The sequence below is a fragment of the Raphanus sativus genome, chromosome 4 (genome assembly GCF_000801105.2).
Source record: "Raphanus sativus cultivar WK10039 chromosome 4, ASM80110v3, whole genome shotgun sequence".
Lineage (NCBI taxonomy): Eukaryota > Viridiplantae > Streptophyta > Magnoliopsida > Brassicales > Brassicaceae > Raphanus > Raphanus sativus.
In genome coordinates, this window is record NC_079514.1 from 45,633,701 (window position 1) to 45,654,110 (window position 20,410).

General features: G+C 28.1%; 1 protein-coding gene and 1 long non-coding RNA gene across 12 annotated transcripts; one reads left to right on the forward strand and one right to left on the reverse strand.

Moving 5' to 3' along the window:
• Positions 1-210: 210 nt before the first annotated feature.
• Positions 211-5,275, forward strand: LOC108855479 (lipase-like PAD4). The gene is made up of 2 exons (XM_018629318.2): positions 211-727; positions 3,826-5,275. The coding sequence occupies exons 1-2, from the start codon at positions 416-418 to the stop codon at positions 5,143-5,145; spliced, it is 1,632 nt and encodes a 543-aa protein (XP_018484820.1). The 5' UTR covers positions 211-415; the 3' UTR covers positions 5,146-5,275.
• Positions 5,276-16,053: 10,778 nt separating this feature from the next.
• Positions 16,054-18,806, reverse strand: LOC108853927 (uncharacterized). Of its 11 annotated transcripts, none has more exons than XR_001949790.2 (8): positions 18,663-18,806; positions 18,168-18,468; positions 18,036-18,086; positions 17,624-17,906; positions 17,461-17,543; positions 17,266-17,360; positions 16,621-16,795; positions 16,054-16,534 (listed from the first exon to the last, which is right to left on the reverse strand). It is a non-coding gene; the product is annotated as an uncharacterized LOC108853927 (long non-coding RNA). The 11 variants fall into 11 exon arrangements; XR_001949791.2 differs by having other exon boundaries at positions 18,168-18,218; positions 18,663-18,800; XR_008944159.1 differs by having other exon boundaries at positions 18,168-18,528; positions 18,663-18,799.
• Between the last annotated feature and the right edge of the window lie 1,604 nt (positions 18,807-20,410).

A 20,410-nucleotide genomic window follows, 5' to 3' on the forward strand; every position in this document is an offset into this window, starting at 1 on the left:
AATTCATTGCATATCAAAAGTTGGTAGAGTTTGCAATATATGCTCAAGTCTTAACCATTCATGTTAGTGGTATTATCAAATGTTTTGCCCATGGTTGGCATCTTCTACTCTATTTTGCCTAAACAGTGCTCACAATGAATTAATTAAAAAAAAGGTAATGGACCCTTCATTGTATTTATTCAATGATTTTTAAAAAGGAAAAACAGAAGAATTATCAGGTTGATAAAGGAAGCGACCAAGAGAGGCGACGACTCAGCTAAAGGCAATCATCAAGAAAATACATAGGAAAGAAGCTCGAAACTTTGCTCAAAAGAAAGAAAAAACACTCGAAACTATGTGAGAAATTTCCTTCAAATTTTCTTTAAAAAGTCAATTTTAACTTCACAACACGCGAGCGAGTAAGTGTACTCCAGTCATGGAAGAGTGCAGATACGAGACGAGCGAGTTACAGGCTTCTTTCATGACGGCGACTCCGTTGTGGTCTGATTCATGGAGTTTATGCGACGTCGCAGATCGCACAAGGAGTATTCAGATCCAGCGCATCGCCAAAATCATGTTCATTGCTTTACCGGAGGTGGAGATAAGTCAAGCGGATAATCTCGTGGTCCTGGACGACGCATTTTTCTCGAACTTGTCCACATCATTACCCTCCGATGAGCCTCCTCCTATGGTCAACGGTGCAATACGCGACCTTTTTGTTTCCTCGGCTCTCTATATTCAGTCACAGGTTTGTTTTCTATTTTCTATTACATCTCTTTATTCCATTTTTATAAGCAAAACATAGTTGAATAGTCAGAAAATTAGGGAAACTTATATTTATTTTACATATCTATTATTGTCCACACAAATTGAAGTTCAATTAGCGGGTGACGAAAATACAAATTATCTGTGAGAAATAGGACCCATCTATATTTATTTATAAAGTCTGTTATATATTTTTGTCAGAAATAAAGGCTGTTATATAAAACCTTCTTCTCCTACCTAAAAATAAAAATTATAATCTTTCTGTATCTTGTATTTTGTATTTAGGATTAAAATTTATTTATTTTAAAGGCATAGCTTGGAATGAAAATTCAATTTCTCCTTTTAAACAATATTACATCGCATAAAGATGACCAAAGTATTAATCTTTGTTATCTCAGTCTTTCTTAACGCAGTAGAAAAGGTTTTTTTTTTCAGAATATCACCCACCAACACCTAGAAGGCTAGAGGCAATAGACAATTGATAAACAAATAAAATAATATTTGTTAGAAGAAAGAAATCCCTAAAAGATTAATAACTTCAATCCCTAAAAGACAATTGATAAACAAATAACATAACATTGTCGTGACCTCGGATCTGACGAGCAAGTGAAACAAAATTTTTGGTTTGGATGCCCAAGTGATTTCAAGATTAAGGTTGAGTGTATTGTTAATGGCAGCATTAAGCTAAATTGCAGACACACACCTCTGAAGTCTTTTGAGTTTGAGTGTGCCACTAAAAACCTTTTTTTGTGCACAAAAGACTAAAAACTTTAAACACCATGAAATGTGTAACTTGAGAGCATCATTTTTTTCTCTTTTTTTCATGGCTTAGTCATTTTTTGTCTCTTTATTTTCTTTTGATCTATATCCTCTTCGTTCCCTCAAAGTTAGATATTCGGGATGTTTACACAAATTAAAAAACAATAAATCCACATTTTTAATTTAATCATTTTGTGTTTAATGCTTATGTTGTTTTTACTAATCTTATCTATTAAAATAAAAGTCATGATTTCTTTCATATGTTATTTTTTAAAAAAAATTGGACCATCATTTAATTTTTTTATTAATTGTATTTTATTAGGACTAATAATATATAGAATCTTTGAACTACTTTAATTATAATAACTTTTGATATATTTTCGTTTTAAATATAGATACATTTTTTAATTTTTTAACAGATCTGTTTAAAAAGATTTTAACAAGATCTTAATTTTTAAAACATAATTTAAATATTTTCACTAGTTTTGAAATTTGTTTTGAAATATTATTACACATTAATATATTCAGTTATCTTTATAAAATTAAAAATAAAATTCTATCATATTTTTATCTATTATATAATCATAATCAATTATATTAAAAAAATTATTCGATTGAGGTAAATATGATAAAAATGTATTAATTTTATAAATTTATATATTTTATTTTCATAAGTATAAAATATTTATATACAAAAATAAAAATAAAGTAAATTGGTAAGACGAGTTAACAGTAGTAAACTATAAAATACATGTATAAAAATTAACATGTATTTCATTAAAGCTAATAATATAAAATCTTTGTAAGCACTTTAATCATGATATATTTTTAATTTAAATATAAATATATACATTTATATATGATATTTTAAAAATTCTAATAAATATGTTGAAAAATATTTTAACAATATCTTAATTTTCAAAAATTTGATGCAAATATTTTCACTAATTTTGTAATTAGCAATGAACTATTATGATGCATTGATATATTGAATTATCGTTTATAAAATGAAAAACTAAAATTATATCCTATTTTTATCTGCTTTATAATCATAATCATAATGTTAAAATATAATTATTATATTGAACTAAATATGATAAAAGTATATTAAATTGATAGATTTACAAATTTTATTTTCATAAATATAAAATATTTACGTTTAAAATGTAATATGATGACATAACAGTTTAAATTAGTAAACTATATAATACATGTCTAAAAATAACATATCTTATACTTTTATATATACAATAATGTATTATCTAAAATGAATAAGTATTAAAGATATTGGTAAAAGAAAATCCAGTTTTGAAAGATGGGTCAGAATTTAGTATAAATTAAAAACAAAATATTTTTAAAATATGTTTTTCATGAATTTTTTTTTAATATTAAACATAAATACAATAAGATAAATATATAATAAGAAGTGACAAATACATGTGATGATTTTAAATAGTTGGTTAATTATAATATGTAAATTATAAAATTATTGTATTTGAAATAGTTATATAAACATTTAAGCATATGATTAACATTAAAGTATATACACTAATGATCTAAAACAAATGTTTATGTATATAAAATTGAAAACAAACACTCATGCGGTTGCACGAGTCAAGATCTATTATTTGTTGAAATATTAATTTTTTTTTTCATTTTTAGTTAGTCTATAAATCACTTACCGAGTTACTGAATATTTACGGTCCCTTTTAACCATTCATGTATTTAGAGAAGTAAATTTTATATTTACCGAAATTAGTATTTTATAAGTCACTGTAAAAATAAATTATAAGTAGTTAATTTATTTTTGCATAAAGAACACTAATGTACAAAATTCATCTTTGCGGAACAAGACGAAAACCTAAAACATCTAATTTTCGAGAATGGAGGGAGTAGGATATATCTTGAATGAAAACATATATCCTTTTACTATTGATGAGTAGCTCTTGACAAAAAAAAGAACTGACCTTAAATGGGCTTTGTTGATATTTTTTTGTTTGGCTAATTCTCTGGATATTTTTTTTTTTTTGTCAAACACTGGTTTTAGTGGTGCATGTGTTTTATATGTCCAGCCTTTATTCTAGGCCGAGACATTTGGATGTCTTTCATACATTTGTTTTATCAATACTGGTTTTCGCGTTGTATTAGTTTTGTGCACCACAATCAAACAATTTAGTCTTTAGATAGGTTTACATAAGCAGAGAAAACTGTTCATTTAATCAGAAGGTCATATAGTATGGAGTAATAGTCACACTAGTCCTTACTAATTTCCAATAAACCAACCAATAAATCTATCACTGATTAAATTTATAAATGTAACAGATCACACAAGGATTGGAAATGGAAGAAAGAAAACAGGTGGTAATAACCGGACATTCAACTGGTGGCGCTGTGGCCGCACTCACCGCACTTTGGCTTCTCTCACAACCTTCCAAGCCGTCATTCCGCCTCCTTTGCATCACATTCGGCTCTCCTTTTCTGGGAAACCAATCTCTTTCTTCTTCCATCTCCCGTTCACGTTTAGCCCACAACTTCTGCAACGTGGTCTCCATCCACGACCTCGCTCCCTGTAGAAACGATGATCTCTGGCCATTTGGAACTTTTCTCTTTTGTTCCGACAATGGAGGTGTCTGCTTAGACAACGCTGCTTCAGTTCGTAGGATGTTTCTTATACTCAACTCAACAGGAACTCCAAACATTGAGGAACGTCCAAGGTACGAACATTACGTGTCTAGACTCTCTCACCAGTTTCTCATATCTAGAAGCTTTCACGGTGGAAGTATCTCAGACAATAGCTACCAAACAGGTGTCGCATTAGCCCTAGAGTCTTTAGGATTATATATTGATCACCCAAGTCGTGTATCAGCGAAAGAATGCATAGAAGCAGCTACAACAATTAGTCGTGCACCGATTTTGAGATCAAGCGAGTTAGCTAATGAGCTTGGTAATGTCGTGCGATGGAGACTAGATATTCAATGGTACAAAGACAGGTGCGACGCATCACCAATGCAGCTCGGTTACTACGATAACTTCAAAGTAATGTCAAAAAGTGAGATAAGGGTGATCAAGAGTCGCGTATTGCTAGCTAAGTTTTGGGATGGTGTGTTAAGAATGTTGGAGAAGAATGAGTTACCATTTGATTTTCATCTCGGAAAGAAATGGGTATATGCATCCCTGTTTTACCAACTCTTAGCCGAACCACTGGACATTGCATACTTTTACAAATACGACTATTCAAGGACTAAAGGTCACTACTTGGAGAATGGGAATAGACACAAAAGGTATGTAGTGATTGATAAGTGGTTGAAAGAAAGAAGAGAGCTTCATAAAGAGAAGCGTTCAAGAACTCAATATGCAAGCACTACACAGGATACTTGCTTCTGGGCTAAGCTGGAGGAAGCAAAAGAGTGTCTGGATGATATGAGAAGCAAAAGTATTGATGCGGAGAGACGATATTTGTTACGGGAAAAGATTGTTGGGTTTGAGAACTATGCTGATACATTGGTGAAGATGAAGGAAGTTTCGGTTGATGTTTTGGCGAGGGAGTCGAGTTACAGTAAGTGGGTGGAGAAGTTAAAAGAGTTTAAGCCCCACATGGATAATATGGTTGTTGATGAGAGCAATGCAATGGAGATTCAGTAGAAATAAAAGCAAATCTAATTTATGATATGCTATATAACAATGTTTATCAACTCTTTTTCATCATGTTTATGTAAGACTTTCTGATGTATGCTACAATATTCCAAAACAGTTTATAATTTGTGTTCAACAAGTTTATGCAAGGGTTGCTAATATAGGCTACTACTCTATAACCAAGATGGTGATATAGTCTTATGCATGTAAACTCATTTTCAGGAGGACTTTATAAAAATAATACACAGAAAAACGCTAAGACACACTTAAGGTTTTTGGAGATTGCTATAAACACACATGCCCAAGAAATACTTTTCCCCATTCAGATATTTCCTTTCCAAGTACTCTTTTGTGGTAAATAATCAAATAAATTAAATTCAAAGTATACAGATTGCGAGTGTCCTTCTTCTTTAAAACTTTGTGCTTCCCTGTTTCACACCTTCTCTCCTTAATTTCTTTCATAGACATATTACCTTGCATAAAAAATTTAAACAAAAGAATTACTTTGATGAAATTAAGCTTCACTACCCTGGTGAATTAATGTTTATATATGTGTTTAAGATTTTAATATGAATAGAAAAAATTCACGTACCATTATTGATTAGCTACAAGTATAATTCCTACCATTATTGATCAAAGTTAAGGCATGTGAAGCAAAGGATTTAGGCTACAATTTTAAGTTGCTTTTGAAGGCCACTTTTATGTTTTTATATGTGTTTAAGATTTTAATATGAATAGAAAAAATTCACGTACCATTATTGATTAGCTACAAGTATAATTCCTACCATTATTGATCAAAGTTTTAATCAGAGCCATCCCTCAGCTAAGGCATGTGAAGCAAAGGATTTAGGCTACAATTTTAAGTTGCTTTTGAAGGCCACTTTTATGTTTTTATTTATAAAGATTGTGTAATATATTGATATATTATCTATCTCAAGCTTGATTCTCGATTTCATCTTCAAAAAATCTCCTACTTTTGGTAATCTCTAAATAACTTTGTATTTTGTTTAAAAAAGTTAACGTATTATATTTTGTATGGTTAGTTTTTCTTTTTGGTTTTAGGCCACCAAAATTATTGAGACAGAATTGGTTTTAATGAATACTAATATATTATTAGTCAAATACTCATATCAATATAACTAATTACCATTAAATTGTAAAATATATTTGGATAAATTGTAGGCATGGGACTTATTATTCGGGATTCAGAATCGATTTGATATCTGTTTTGAAATAGGATATTTCGGATGCCCGAATACGGATCGATAGTAAAATTTTGGATCCGTCAAAATTGAATCTGAATCCGGATATCTTGATTTTTAAGTCCGAATATCTGGATCCGGATCCAGATCCATTTTTTAAAAATATATTAATTTTTATTTTTTTTAATAATTAGATCTGGATACATTAACACAATTAGGCTAAGTCTTGCATCTGGAGCCGTTTTCAGTTGCACATGCTTTATCAATGTTAATTTAATTAATAACTAAAGCCTCACCCGCCTTCAGAGGGCGGGTATGTTTCCTTTTTACGTAATATTTTTTTTTATAACAAATTTGTTTTGACATAATATATATATCAAGTGTATTAAATTTTTTTTGTTATTAGAAGTTTTTTTTAGGTGTCTAACACGTTTTAATCTATACAAAAATGTTTGTATTGTAAAATTTTTTTTTTATTAGGGAGTACATCTATACTAATTAAACTTACAATTAGTTGCAGAAAATAATTTGTACAGTTACTTTTAAAATTAATTTCTACAAAACTCTAAATGAATCGTAATTTTATGTCAAAACAAATGTGTTCCTATCATGTTATTAGACTTTTGACATATAATTTGTTTTGACATAAAAATTTGGAAAATTTATTTTACGTAATAAAAACTATTATTTTTGATAAGTTATATATTTTAATTTTTTTATGAAATTTATCTTAAATTTACTTATATGACTTATTTTTGTTATTTTAAATATGACTAAATTTTAGAAGACTCTAAATAATTCTAACCCGTAATATGATTTTATTTATTTAACCCGAAGTTAAACTTATTTTACACTGATTTTTTAGTTTAAATAAAATATTTTATACCTTCAACACTCTCTGTATTAAAAATTCATTTGTACGTTCCAAAATATTTTCTATAATTTTATTAAATTTAGTTTATGTGATTTAATTTTTATTTTAAATGAAACTATTTTTAATGAGTTGAGATAATTTAGACCCGTATTATGATTTTGTTGATTTAATCATTTGTTATTTTAACTTGATTTTATTTTGAGGTTTCATTTAATAAATGCTTTCAAATAATTAATAACATGAAAGATTTTTTGGAAAGATATGGTGTAAACATTTAGGAAACAAAATTTTCAAAAATGCTAAGAACTGAATAATTATAACCCGTAATATGATTTTATTTATTTAAACCAAAGTTAAAATTATCTTACACTGATTTTTTAATTTAAATAAAATATTTTATATATTTTCAACACTCTTGTATTGAAAAATTCATTTGTGCATTTCAAACATTTTCTATAATTTTATTAAATTTATTTTATATGATTTAGTTTTTATTTTAAATGAAACTATTTTTTAAGGATTTGAGATAATTCAGACACGTATTATGATTTCATTGATTTAATTATTTGTTATTTAGACTTGATTTTATTTTGAGGTTTAATTTAATAAATGCTTTCAAATAAATAATAATGTGAAAGATTTTTCAGAAAGATATGGTGGGGTATATGTTTTGTTGGAAACAATACTTTTTGTTGGAAAAATTATTTTACGTAATAAAAATTATGATTTTTGATAAATTATATATTTTAAATTTTTATGAAATTTATTTTAAATTTATTTATATGACTTATTTTGTTATTTTAAATATGAATAAAATTTTGAAGACTCTAAATAATTCTAACCTGTAATATGATTTTATTTATTTAACACGTTATGACGTAGTTTACACTGATTGTAGTTTTGTTTTTTAATTTAAATAATAAGTAACGTGATTAGGTTTATGGGAAACTTGGGGAGAAAGTTGGGGGATATTATTTACTTTTAGACTATATTTTAGGATTAGTATTTGGAAAATAGAATTAATTTGTGCTCGTGGTATATTCGGTGATCTTTTTCGGGTTTGCTTGATAATCGAATTTATTTTTAGGATTCAAAAATTGGTAAATTTAATTAATTAGTTACCATATATGAGATTTTGTGCGTAATGATCCCGTAAAGCAGCCACAATATAATAAATTTCTGTTTTTATGTTGCTATTTTTGAATCGATGACATTAAATCGGAAGATCTTTTAATATCTGTTTCTATATTGTGTTATTCTGATAATTAATAGTTGGTATCAATTACAGAGAGTATAGAATTATTAGAGAGAATATTCAATGCTATAAACAAATATCCCGAACTTCCAATTGGATTCAAAACCGTGTATTTTTGGTGCTTGATCATTGACATTACAAAACCGTGAACTTCCAATTGATCATTGACATTGTTTGGTTTGAATATTTTTGATGCTTTTCTGAATGGTCTACAAAACAAATATGTGACTATAGGTTAACAAATAATAGGTTTGTATTACTATTGGACTAATTTCAATTGAGTTATGGTTCATAAAATTATTTTCGACTGTAATAGTGCATTAACGTAGGGTTGGATGGTTTGTATATAGGGTTTAGGGTTAGATTAGAGTTTAGGGTATATGGTCAGAATTTAAATGGGTTAGTTTAAAAATCGAAAATGGGTTAGGTAGACAGTTGAAGCCCATTGAAACAAATTCGGTAGCCCATTTCGTTTGAATTAAAAAGTTAATGAAATGTGCAGTTTTGTAAATAAGTAGAACTGTTTTGCATTTACTAAAAAAGTTCAGGGGCAAGTTCCAAAAGTGTCAGCTTAATAGTATAGACTAGCTGGAGGCTGGAGTTATCTCAAATACATACATACATCTATCTTATTAAAACAGAAACATTACAACTTTTCTAGGTGGATTTTAAAGGTGGACATCTTATATTTAAATTAACATCATTCCTTATTTATAATATATACCATATACGGTTTCCATATATTATTACATATGAATTTAATACGTACCATTATTACGTGTCGATTTATATACTAAGAATATAATACGTACCATTGCTCTGAAACTAAATCTTACAATTATATTGCAATTATACATAATTCACCTGTTTGTCCATATTGCAATTATATATAATATATAGATATAATATATAGATATCATTCCTATGAAATACGTACCATTCATCTGTTTGTCCATATTGAAATTATATATAATATATATATAGTAAGAATACTAAGATACATATGAATCATCACATACATAGAAATTAGGTGTTTTCCTGCACCATGTGCAGTAAAATTGTTTTCAAAATTTAATTTATATTTAAAATAAGGTTTATTAAATATTATAGATTTTATTATTTTTACCGATATTTAAATATAGATTTTATTTATTTAAATATTAAATTAAAATAAAATGATTTTTTAATTAAAAATATATTGTATAATTATCAAAAATTTGAACTAACAATGTTTATAGAATCTGTAGATATATAAGAATCTAATGATTTTACGATTAGAAATCAATTTTTTTTTTAAAACTGTAGCAATTTTTTAAAGATTTAGTAATACAAATTGTATAATTATAGAAAATAAAATAAAATATAATTTCGAAATTTTAATGTTATATATGAATATATTTATTTTAGAGATGATTTATGCGATATTACCATATTTAAAGAAGTTTACCAAAAATAAATATCAATATTAAATGTAAGGTATGAATTATTACCATATTCTAAAAATTTTATCAAAAATATAAATCAACATTAAATGAAATAATCCATGTCATATTTTTCGGAAGCCATGTCATCAATTTTAGTAGCCATGTCATATTTTTTTTTGTGAAACTGATTGTAGAGAGGACATGTGGCAATACAAATTGTATAATTATAGAAAGTAAAATAAAATATAATTTTGAAAATTTTAATGTTATATATGAATATATTTATTTTAGAGATGATGTATGCGATATTACCATATTTAAAGAAGTTTACCAAAACTAAATATCAATATTAAATGTAAGGTATGAGTTATTACCATATTCTAAAAAGTTTACAAAAAATATAAATCAACATTAAATGAAATAGTCCATGTCATATTTTTCGGAAGCCATGTCATCAATTGTAGTAGCCATGTCATATTTTTTTTTGTGAAACTGATTGTAGAGATGACATGTGGCAAAATCACTTCTCAAATATAGTCTAGGGGACTAGGGGATTAGATACTAATATATCAGATCAACTCAAATGTGCAACCATAATCCCTGCCATGATTATATACAAATTAGACATAGTATTTGTAATAAAACCATCATGCTCACACTCATCCAGCTTCTTAAGATTTGTCCATATTGCAATTATATATAATTCATATGTTTGTCCATATTGCAATTATATATAATTCATCTTAAGATTGGTCCATATTGTTCCTTTAAAAAATTGGATCTCACAATTCTAAAATATACACTAAATAATCTTTTATAGCAAAACCATTTCTCCAAGTTGATTTAACATGCCTACAATATCAGATTTAATAATATCGCAAGTTTTAAAAATCAGTTATAGAAAATATTCTTCTCCAAGTTTATTCTATCAAACCTAAAATCTAGGAAACAATAAAATCGATGTTCTTAGTATTTACTATGGTTAATGTAATTGATTATCGGATATTCCTTCCTTTAAAAATACAGTCAATATTCTTTTATAGAAAAACTCTTCTCCAAGTTGTTTAAATAATCAGTTATGGAAAATCCTCTTCTCCAAGTATATTTTATCCAAGCGAAAATCTAGGATTCGATCAAATTGTGATATTTTTATTTATTATGGTTCATTTAATTGAATATGAAATATTCTTTTTCACCTCACAAAAATTTGTCTATAAATACTCGACTTCTTATTCACCATACGACATTCACAAAAACTCCCAAATAAACACAATGTCGAAACCTAGCACTTTAGTTATGATAGATGGTGTGAAACCTTTAAGAAACAATTGGAAAATTCGAGTTAAAGTTCTTCATTGTTGGAAACAAAACACCGGTTTTGGAGACGACACATTTGAGTGCATCCTCTCAGATGAATCTGTACTTGCATTTGTTTCAGCTTTTATAAGTTTTTTTCTATTCTATTGGTTTATAAATCTGTTTCTTGTTCTGTTTTATATGGTGTAAAGATTGCAGCAGCGTGCCAAAAGAATCACATTAGTACACAGTGTTTATTTAAACACATTTAAACACATTTTTATTTCTCAAAATTTAAAATTAATACACATAGCAATCATGTATAACATTTAGTACGAACAAAGAGCGGGTCACGATCTAGTCTATCTTATTAAAGTTGAAGTACAATTTCGGTGTGTTTGGATACTTGGATAAGAGTATTAAAAAACTTTGGTGTGTTTGTAAACAGGGATTGTAGTCTTTTTAAAAAAAATATTTTGTTTGGAAACAAAGATAGTTTTACTAAACAGTAAAAGTAATGGGCTTAAGTTATTAAGTCCATTATAAAAGAATGTTGTCTTATATATAAGAAAAACTAGATTTTGATCCGCACGCCCGTGCGGGTGTATATTTCAAAAATATATTATTATTTATTTTTCAATATCAAAGTTGGATAAAAAATTCAAATCTGAAGAACCGAACCGATCACGATCCGAAAGAGTAATACCAAACCCAAATCAAAATTGATTAAATATCCAAATTATTCAAAATTTTGATATTTAGACAACCGAAACCATAACCAATTCGAACCAATGTATTTTAGATATCAAAATGTATCCAAAAAGGATTTATATACTTATATATATTAATTATTTTTAGTTTTAATGTATATAAAAACATCCAGGATATATATGATACTTTTAAGTTGGTTTAAATACTTGAAAATATATAAAAAATAGTCAAATATAAATATCTCACATAGTGAAGGTATACTCAAAACACCAAAAATATTTAAATAATTATTGATTTTTGATCCAAAATTAAAACTAAACCAATTTATATATTAAGTTTAGGTATTCTGACATATGTTATTCAGATTTATATACAATATATTATTTTATTTATAGATTTTAAGAAATTTAAAATATATGATGAATTTTAAAAAATAATTTAAATGGGTTATCTGAACCCGAAATGAACCCACAAAGATCTGAATATAATCGGACTGAAATTTAGAAATATCCGAATGGGGCTGAAATTTTTGACTCATGAAACCCAAAACCCAAACAGATCCGAAACGAACCCGAATGGATACCTGAACGCCCAGCCCTAGTCATAATTCGAACTGAAATTTAGAAATATATGAATGGAGCTGAAATCTTTGACTCCTGAAACCCAAAATCCAAACAGATCCAAAACGAACCGGAATGAATACCTGAACGCCCAGCCCTAGTCACTATTATGTATCATATATATGTCATCATATAATTAATTGTATTGGTCCATCATATAAATAATCATTTAATTAATAGTATTTTATATGTACCATCTTATAAATAATCATATATATATTATATTCTTAAAGTTTAATATGAAATATAAAAACCATAATTTAAGTTGGTATATGGAATTATTTTTTTTGTTGTATTTTTCTTATATATACTGAAATTTTTTTAAATAATGGTTATTGGAAAATATTTTAGTAAAAATAAAATTTTGAATATATGCATATTTTAAATCAATTTTTGATATAAATCAACTATAAAGTATTATTTTGATTTGAAATATGTTAACAAATTTTAAATTTTATTTTATGATTATTTTAGACAAAACAATGTTTTTAGGTAATTAGATTAGTCCATTTTGTATATTTTAAAACTGATATAATGGATTTCCAATTTTTATTAATAACATAAGCCATTACTTTTTTCTTCTTGAAACTTTTATCCATGTTTTAAAATTTTATTTTTTTGCATTAGTTTTCTATGAATTATTATTAATTTATGATATTTATTTTTATATAATATACTTTTTATATTTCAGTTTTTGTTTTTATTTTCACCATAAAGAATTGTAAACAAAAAGAATTGTAAATATAGTGACAGAATTGTAAATAAAAAAATATAGAAAGAAAGTTGTTTAATTTATTGTAAAATTAATGGCTAAATGTTTAAATAAAAAAAGTATTAAATATGTTATTTATGTTTCTAAACAATTCTCATTTGTTATTAATTTATTGAAAATACAATGGCTAAATGTGTAAATAAAAGAAAGTACACATCTCTATTATCCATATTTCCAAACATATTTCATTTATTCTACTATCCTTATTTCCAAACAATCCAATTGTGTACTTCAACTTTAATAATATAGATACAACATAAAGCCCAATTTGAAATACCAACTCAAATTATGGGTTTTATATTTCATATTAAGTTTTTAAAATATAATATATGTAATTATTTATCTGATGATACGTATTAAATACTATTAATTATATGATTACTTATATGATAGTACATATAAAATACGATTAATTATATGATGAAATTATACGATATATAATAATGACTAAGGATGGGTTTTCAGACATCCATACGGTTTTGGTTCTGATCGGTTTGTGTTTCGGATTTTTGAGGTCAAAGATTTCAGTCCTATTAGGATGTTTCTAAATTTTTGTTTGAGTTTGATTCGGATCTTTGCGGGTTTGGTTTGGGTTTGGATAACCTATTTAAATTATTTTAAAGTTTTAAATCATTATATATTTTAAATTTCTCAAAATCTATAAATAAAGTAATATATTACCTATAAATTTAAATAACATATTTCAGAATACCTAAGTTTAACATATCAATTGGTTTGATTTAAAATTTTGGATAAGAAATCAATAATTATTTTAAGTATTTTTGGTGATTTGAGTATACTTTAACTATTTCAGATATTTGTTTTTGACTATCTATATATATTTTCAAGTATTTTAAACAAATTTAAAAGTATCATTCTTGATGTTTTATATACGTTAAATATAAAAATAATTAATATATAAGTATACAAATCTATTTTTAGATAAATTCAGGTACACGAATACTTTGGTTCGGATCCGATTCGGTTCTCTAGCTAACAAAATTTTGAATAATTCGAATATTTAATCAATTTATGTTCAGGTTTGGTACTATATTTACGGATTGGTATCAGTTCTGTTCCTCGGATTCATTTTGCCAAACCCTAATAATTACATGAAAAACAAATATTATCATATTTTTAAAAATATACATCCGCGGAGGTACAGAGATCAAAGTCTATAATCATTTATTTTAACAACAAGTCAAATAAATATGTTGATTGAAGAGCGAATAAAACAAAGGAAACAAAACTAGATAAATACATAGTTTACCAGAGACACTCTATGTGTCGAATTTATTATAACTAGATTCGATCTCCGCGCTACGCGCGGATAAGTGTTGAAATTGTTATTATTTAGATCATAAGTTTAAATTTTGCATGGGATTAGAGTAATATTTTTCCCCCAAATAGATGAAAGCTTATAGTTACTAAATGCACGTAACTAATAAAAAGAGTAAAATGGTTGCATAAAATAACATAAGTAATGTAAAAAGACTTCAATTATCTTGAAGAATAAAGTTTGTAATGTAGTCCATATTAAAACAACCTGAAATGGACAAAAATCAAGACAGTTAACTTTATTTAAATGGATACGAAACAATTGCTATCAGAGGTTAAAGATACATACTTGATATAGTTGAATAAGAACTCTTTGTATGTCTTCAAATGAGTGTCCCATTGTGCATTATAAATCTGTTGATTTTTTTCATTTTTATAAGAAGACATTTTGATATTGTTGGAATTAAATCATTATAACTTAAACTATATAATACATGTGTGGGATAGAAGCTCTTTGAAGATCTCTTTGTAGACAATGATTTTCACCTTGAGCTGGTGTGAATCTTTGCCTTTAATGATGGTTAATCCCGCTTTGCTTGTAACACGTGAGAGAGCAACATAAAGTTGACCATGAGAGAATACGGATTCATGCAGATACAATGTGACCTCCTTTAAACTCTGGCCTTGACTTTTGTTGATTGTCATTGCATAACACAATCTGATAGGGAATTGCCGTCGACGTAAAGTGAACAGTAGTTTTGTTTCTTCATGCAAGAAAACAATTATTGGGATCAAGACCTCTTTTCCGATGTGTGATCCAGTGATAATTACTGCCTTCAGGAGGCGATCGCCTACATATGTTAGAATTATACGGGTACTATTGCATAATCTCTTTTTTGATTTATGTTTCGTAGAAGCATAACTGGAGCACAAACATGGAGAATAACAGTTCTACCAAAAAGAATTCGTATGTTTTTATAAATTTTTATTTGTTAGATAATTTTCATTATTTTATATATTTTCTAAAATTTTGAAGTATGATTGTTAAAAAATTCAGTTTGTACCAATTTTTTGATATTACACAATATATTTGTAATTCATAAAACTTAGAACTGAGAAGAATAAATTCTTGATGATTAATACCACATATAGAAGTTTATTCAGTTCCTCTCAATATTTTCTTTTAAGCTGCAGAATAGAAATGAAAATATGTATCTTTTAAAAGTAAGAATTTATATACAGCAACAACATTTGACATTTGAAAAGTATAGAGCATTCTGTTGTACCTTCTAACCATCTTAGTCTCCTTATTCTCGGAGAAATTATTTGGTGCAGGTTTAATTATATCAGTTTCCATTTAAGGTAGTATTGCAAGAAAAAAATGAAGCAAGAAAATAAAGCCACAAGTCTCAATTTAAATTAAAAAAAACATCAGATTTAACAACACTAAAATGATCAAACATCACACTTGAAGGGAAAAAACAATTAAACATAAGTATAACCATCAGATTATTTTTTTGGTATCAGTTGAGGAAAGTGCCAGCATCAGATTAAACATGGCAGTAGCATCAGCAGAAACTGAAAAAGCAAAAAAAAAAAAACAAAAACTATAAAGACAGTTGCGAACAAAAACAAAAAAAAATGAAAATATGATTTTAATTTCTAAGGGCAATGAAACAGTTCTCGGTCTTAGGTACTAAAGCTCCTCCTTGCTTCAAAGCTGCTCCAAAGCTCACGGCACTCAATCATTCCCAAGAGAAACCTTTTGTTTATGCTCAAGCCGTGAGCAGCATCAACTAATCTATCTAGCAACCATTTTCCATCACATCAACTGATTTAGAAACAGATCCATTCTCATCAACTTGACATCACCGGTAGTCTGAGAAGCTGTAGGAGATTCCTTATGAGCTGGATCAGCAGTTGCAGATTTCTTTTTCTCATCCTCTATACTATTCTCCTCACTTACCTGTTGATTTAGTTCATTTAGATGTTAGAGGAAAGACTTAGAGTTGTACACTGACTATAAAAGATTTATAGTTTTTTTGCTCTTACCTGTTGCTTGGCTTTGCTGTTGCTTGGCTTTGCTGTTGCTTGGCTTTCTTCCTTAAGGTAGTAGTCTTCTGTCGAACCTCACAGAAGAAAAAATCATCCAAAATGCAATTCTTGCTCGTATGCTTCTTAAAAATTTCCACAAACTTCAAACCTTGCTCCAACTTGACGTCTTGACCTATAACACAATCCCAGAAAATAAACTTCATCATAAGGAATACAAATGAGGTTAGTAGTTATCCATTCAAGTTTATACATTCATGTTTATCCTAAACCATTAAAATTAAAAATAATCAAATCTTCATAAGACTAAACTTGAAACATAGAATTTAAGTCACAAAATCTTCAAACAAAAGTAAACTTCAAAGTCTTAAAGAAAAAAAAACTGAATTCAAAGAACGTCATCATAACTCAAAAACAAACAGAACTTTCAAACAAAGTCATCACAAACCTATAAACAAACTCAGAAATAAACTCAAAACAAAGTCATTATTGAATTAGTCCAAATCACTTGTCTCTATAGTTTAGGCGTGAGTAAAAGATGAAGAAGCGTAGAGATATAATGATGCAGAAAGCGTAGAGTTTTGGAAACATAAAAAGCAACCAAATATTTAATTTAATCATAATTAAATGTTTTAGGAATCTTACCTTAATATCCAGAAAGCGTTGAGGCGTGAGGCTTCCGCCTTCATGAATTAGGCTCGCAAGTCCTCAAGGCGATGACCCCAGTTTTGACCTCGCCTCTAGCCAACACCAATCAAAAAAAACATTAGCTAGGTTTAGGAATCTATTACGGTGACAGTAACAGTCATAAGACTTTTTTTTACATTCATAAAAACTTACTGTCTGAGAACTTAGTGTCTCTTTGTTTCAATATCTCTGCTGAAGTCAATATTTAGTTGACAGTCTAAAACCAGAGCAGAGACCTGTTAAAACCAATGAACCAGTCTTAAAGCAATACCTATCTTTCAGACATTTAGCACAAAAAGAAATGAGACAACGTAACCTTCTGGATGCTGAAATGCATATGGTTTCCTTCCAAGTAAAAGACACGGTCTTTGATGTCAGGATGCAGAGTGTTATCCATCTCTAAAGACGGTTCGCTAACAGACAGTATCCCATGGTTCCCACTCTCAAATGGGTGGAGCCAGCTATCATGCTTCTCGTGAAGATCCTGGAGGTACATCAGCGAAGCTTCACCTTCTTGATCTGACTTCCTATAGGACAACTATGATAGTAATTCTCCCATTCTTCCTCAGCTATTATCTCCACTGTACTTCAATTCTTACCTGGTTTGATACAGTGAGAACATATAAGTGGTGGAGGCATCTGGCTTTGCAGAACAGAGTATTTGTACGACAGAAGATGACTAAGGGACAGATAGAACAAAAGGTAAAAAGGAAGAAGAAAGCACATACCTGCTGGTTCATACTTTTAACAGTAAAAAAGTAGAGCTGCAGAAGGGTTTTCTGTGCATTTTAAGATATTATACACAGATATCTTTCATCCCCAATTTATATAAGAAAAGGGTGAGGAGAGGATGCACTAACCTGACAAATTCATTCTCATCAAATCCTTTTAGCAAAACTATTCTTGATGATCTACAACACAATCAGACTCATTAGAAAAGATAACCAGAAAGAAAAGTACTTGTGCATGTTATATGTATTGATACAACATATGTCGTACTCAAAGGATTAATTGAGATCACCCATAAGTCCATAACCAAGAGTTTTTAAAGAGAAAGCATATTAGGCAAATCATATATATATATATATATATATATGCAATAAAATAGCATGAACTGGCTGAGGTGGATAAGACGAAGCATCTCTACATGACCAAAGCTTCCTTCCAACAACAACAACAACAACAATAGCGTTAACTCCAACTCCCTCGACACTCACTTCTCTTGTAAGTAAGATAAAACAATGGCGAGTGATCAAAAAGCATCGGCCACAATCTTAAAACACAAAGCTCAAACTCTATAATTTTTTGGTAATCAAACGGACTCTATAATAATTTGATAACGAAAGGGTTCTTACCATTGGGTTTCTTCGAGTTAGAATCACAGATAACCAAATTAGAGTTTGAAGAAAGAAGAAAGGTTTGATTGCAGAAAAGTTGGAGATGTTTGATCGATCAACGATCGTTAATGAGAAAGGGAATCGACGAAGAAGAAGACAGATAGAATACTCGTGAATTGGTATTAGTATTTCAGTGGGCCAATAAAACGAATAAAAAGCCCACGAAAATAACACCAGACAGAGCCAAAGCCCAAACGCAAACCATTGGCGATCTGACGTGGAAAAATAATCAAATCTGATTGGACGAATAAACAGTCCGACGTGGACACACTCAGAGTGCTTTATTAGTTCCTTTTAGTATAGGATACTGATTTTTTTTATTAAAATAAATAAATTCAATAATTACAAATAAATAATATATTTCATAAAAGTGAAAAATAATATCCATATTTTCGAAGCGCATATCAAAATCTAGTACATATTATGGTACTTTTAATTGATAAATTAGTAATCAGCATTTCAGTACTTCAGAAAAGTCTATTGAAAAGCCTGAGATGTGAGGGCTTCGAATGATGCTTTTAATACATAGGGAGAAGACAGGTAAGAGTACGCTTTCACGTCTTGATTATATTTTCTTTAAGTTTCCGTTGATTTTTCTTTTGAGTTTCGGTTGAAATTTTGAGAATGAAGGGATGTTTACGACATTCTTATATCCACACAGACACAAAAAAAAAAGTGCTATAATATTCAGACCAAAGTAGTAACATAGCTAGTCAAAGATATGAGACAAGTATTTAGGCATCCACATCTACTCCTCGAAGGATTATGGAGTATTTACTAATTTTGAAAGAAAATAAAAACAAATTTGAAACCAAAAAAGTTGTCAAACATTCTGAATTGAATCAATATCCCTAATTTCATCAATTTTTTAAGTTTCTCACATAATATTTATGTTATCATTTGATATTCTTTTTGTCCACTTTTATTGTCAAAGTACAAAGCCTTAACATTATTCACATAAATTTTGGCTTGAGGAAATATTGTATTTATAAAACAAACAATAATTAGTTAAAATTACGAAAAGGATGGAATAAACTTTGTTTTCTTGTACAACTTTAGATAACTATATATATACATATATATAAACTATATATATAAAAATATTCAATCAATACTATCAGATTAGCTGAGCTTTTGATCCAAAATGTCAAACAAAAAAATGGCAATATTTGTTTGATTCGATTTGCTAAAATTGGCAAATACAATGGTATATATAAATGTCTCAATAAATTGATAACTTTATGAAGTTATATTTATTTTATGGTTATCTTTGTTATATATTTATTATATATTTTTTTTTGTTTCAGATAAGTGGCGAGTTTTCAATGCATTTGATTCTACTTTGGTTTTTTTAAATCCAGATATCAATGTCGCCGAAGCACTTAAACAAAAGCAAGTATCTTATATGTCATTCTAATAAATACCTAATAATTACTCATTGTTGTTTATTTTATTTTATTGTTTATAGGTATCGTGATGATGAAATCACTCTTTCAAAGAAACATAATATCGCTGAGACGAATCTGATACATGAAAGTCGACAGAAATGATCACAATATCCTTTCAGGACCATTCAAAAGATGAAACACTGTGATGAGGTTTGGTTGTATTGAAAATAATATTAAAAACTTATAACAAACGTTGTCTATTTTCATTTTTTTTTCTTTGATGTCTGAAAATATAAAACATAGATTCTGTCGGTAGAG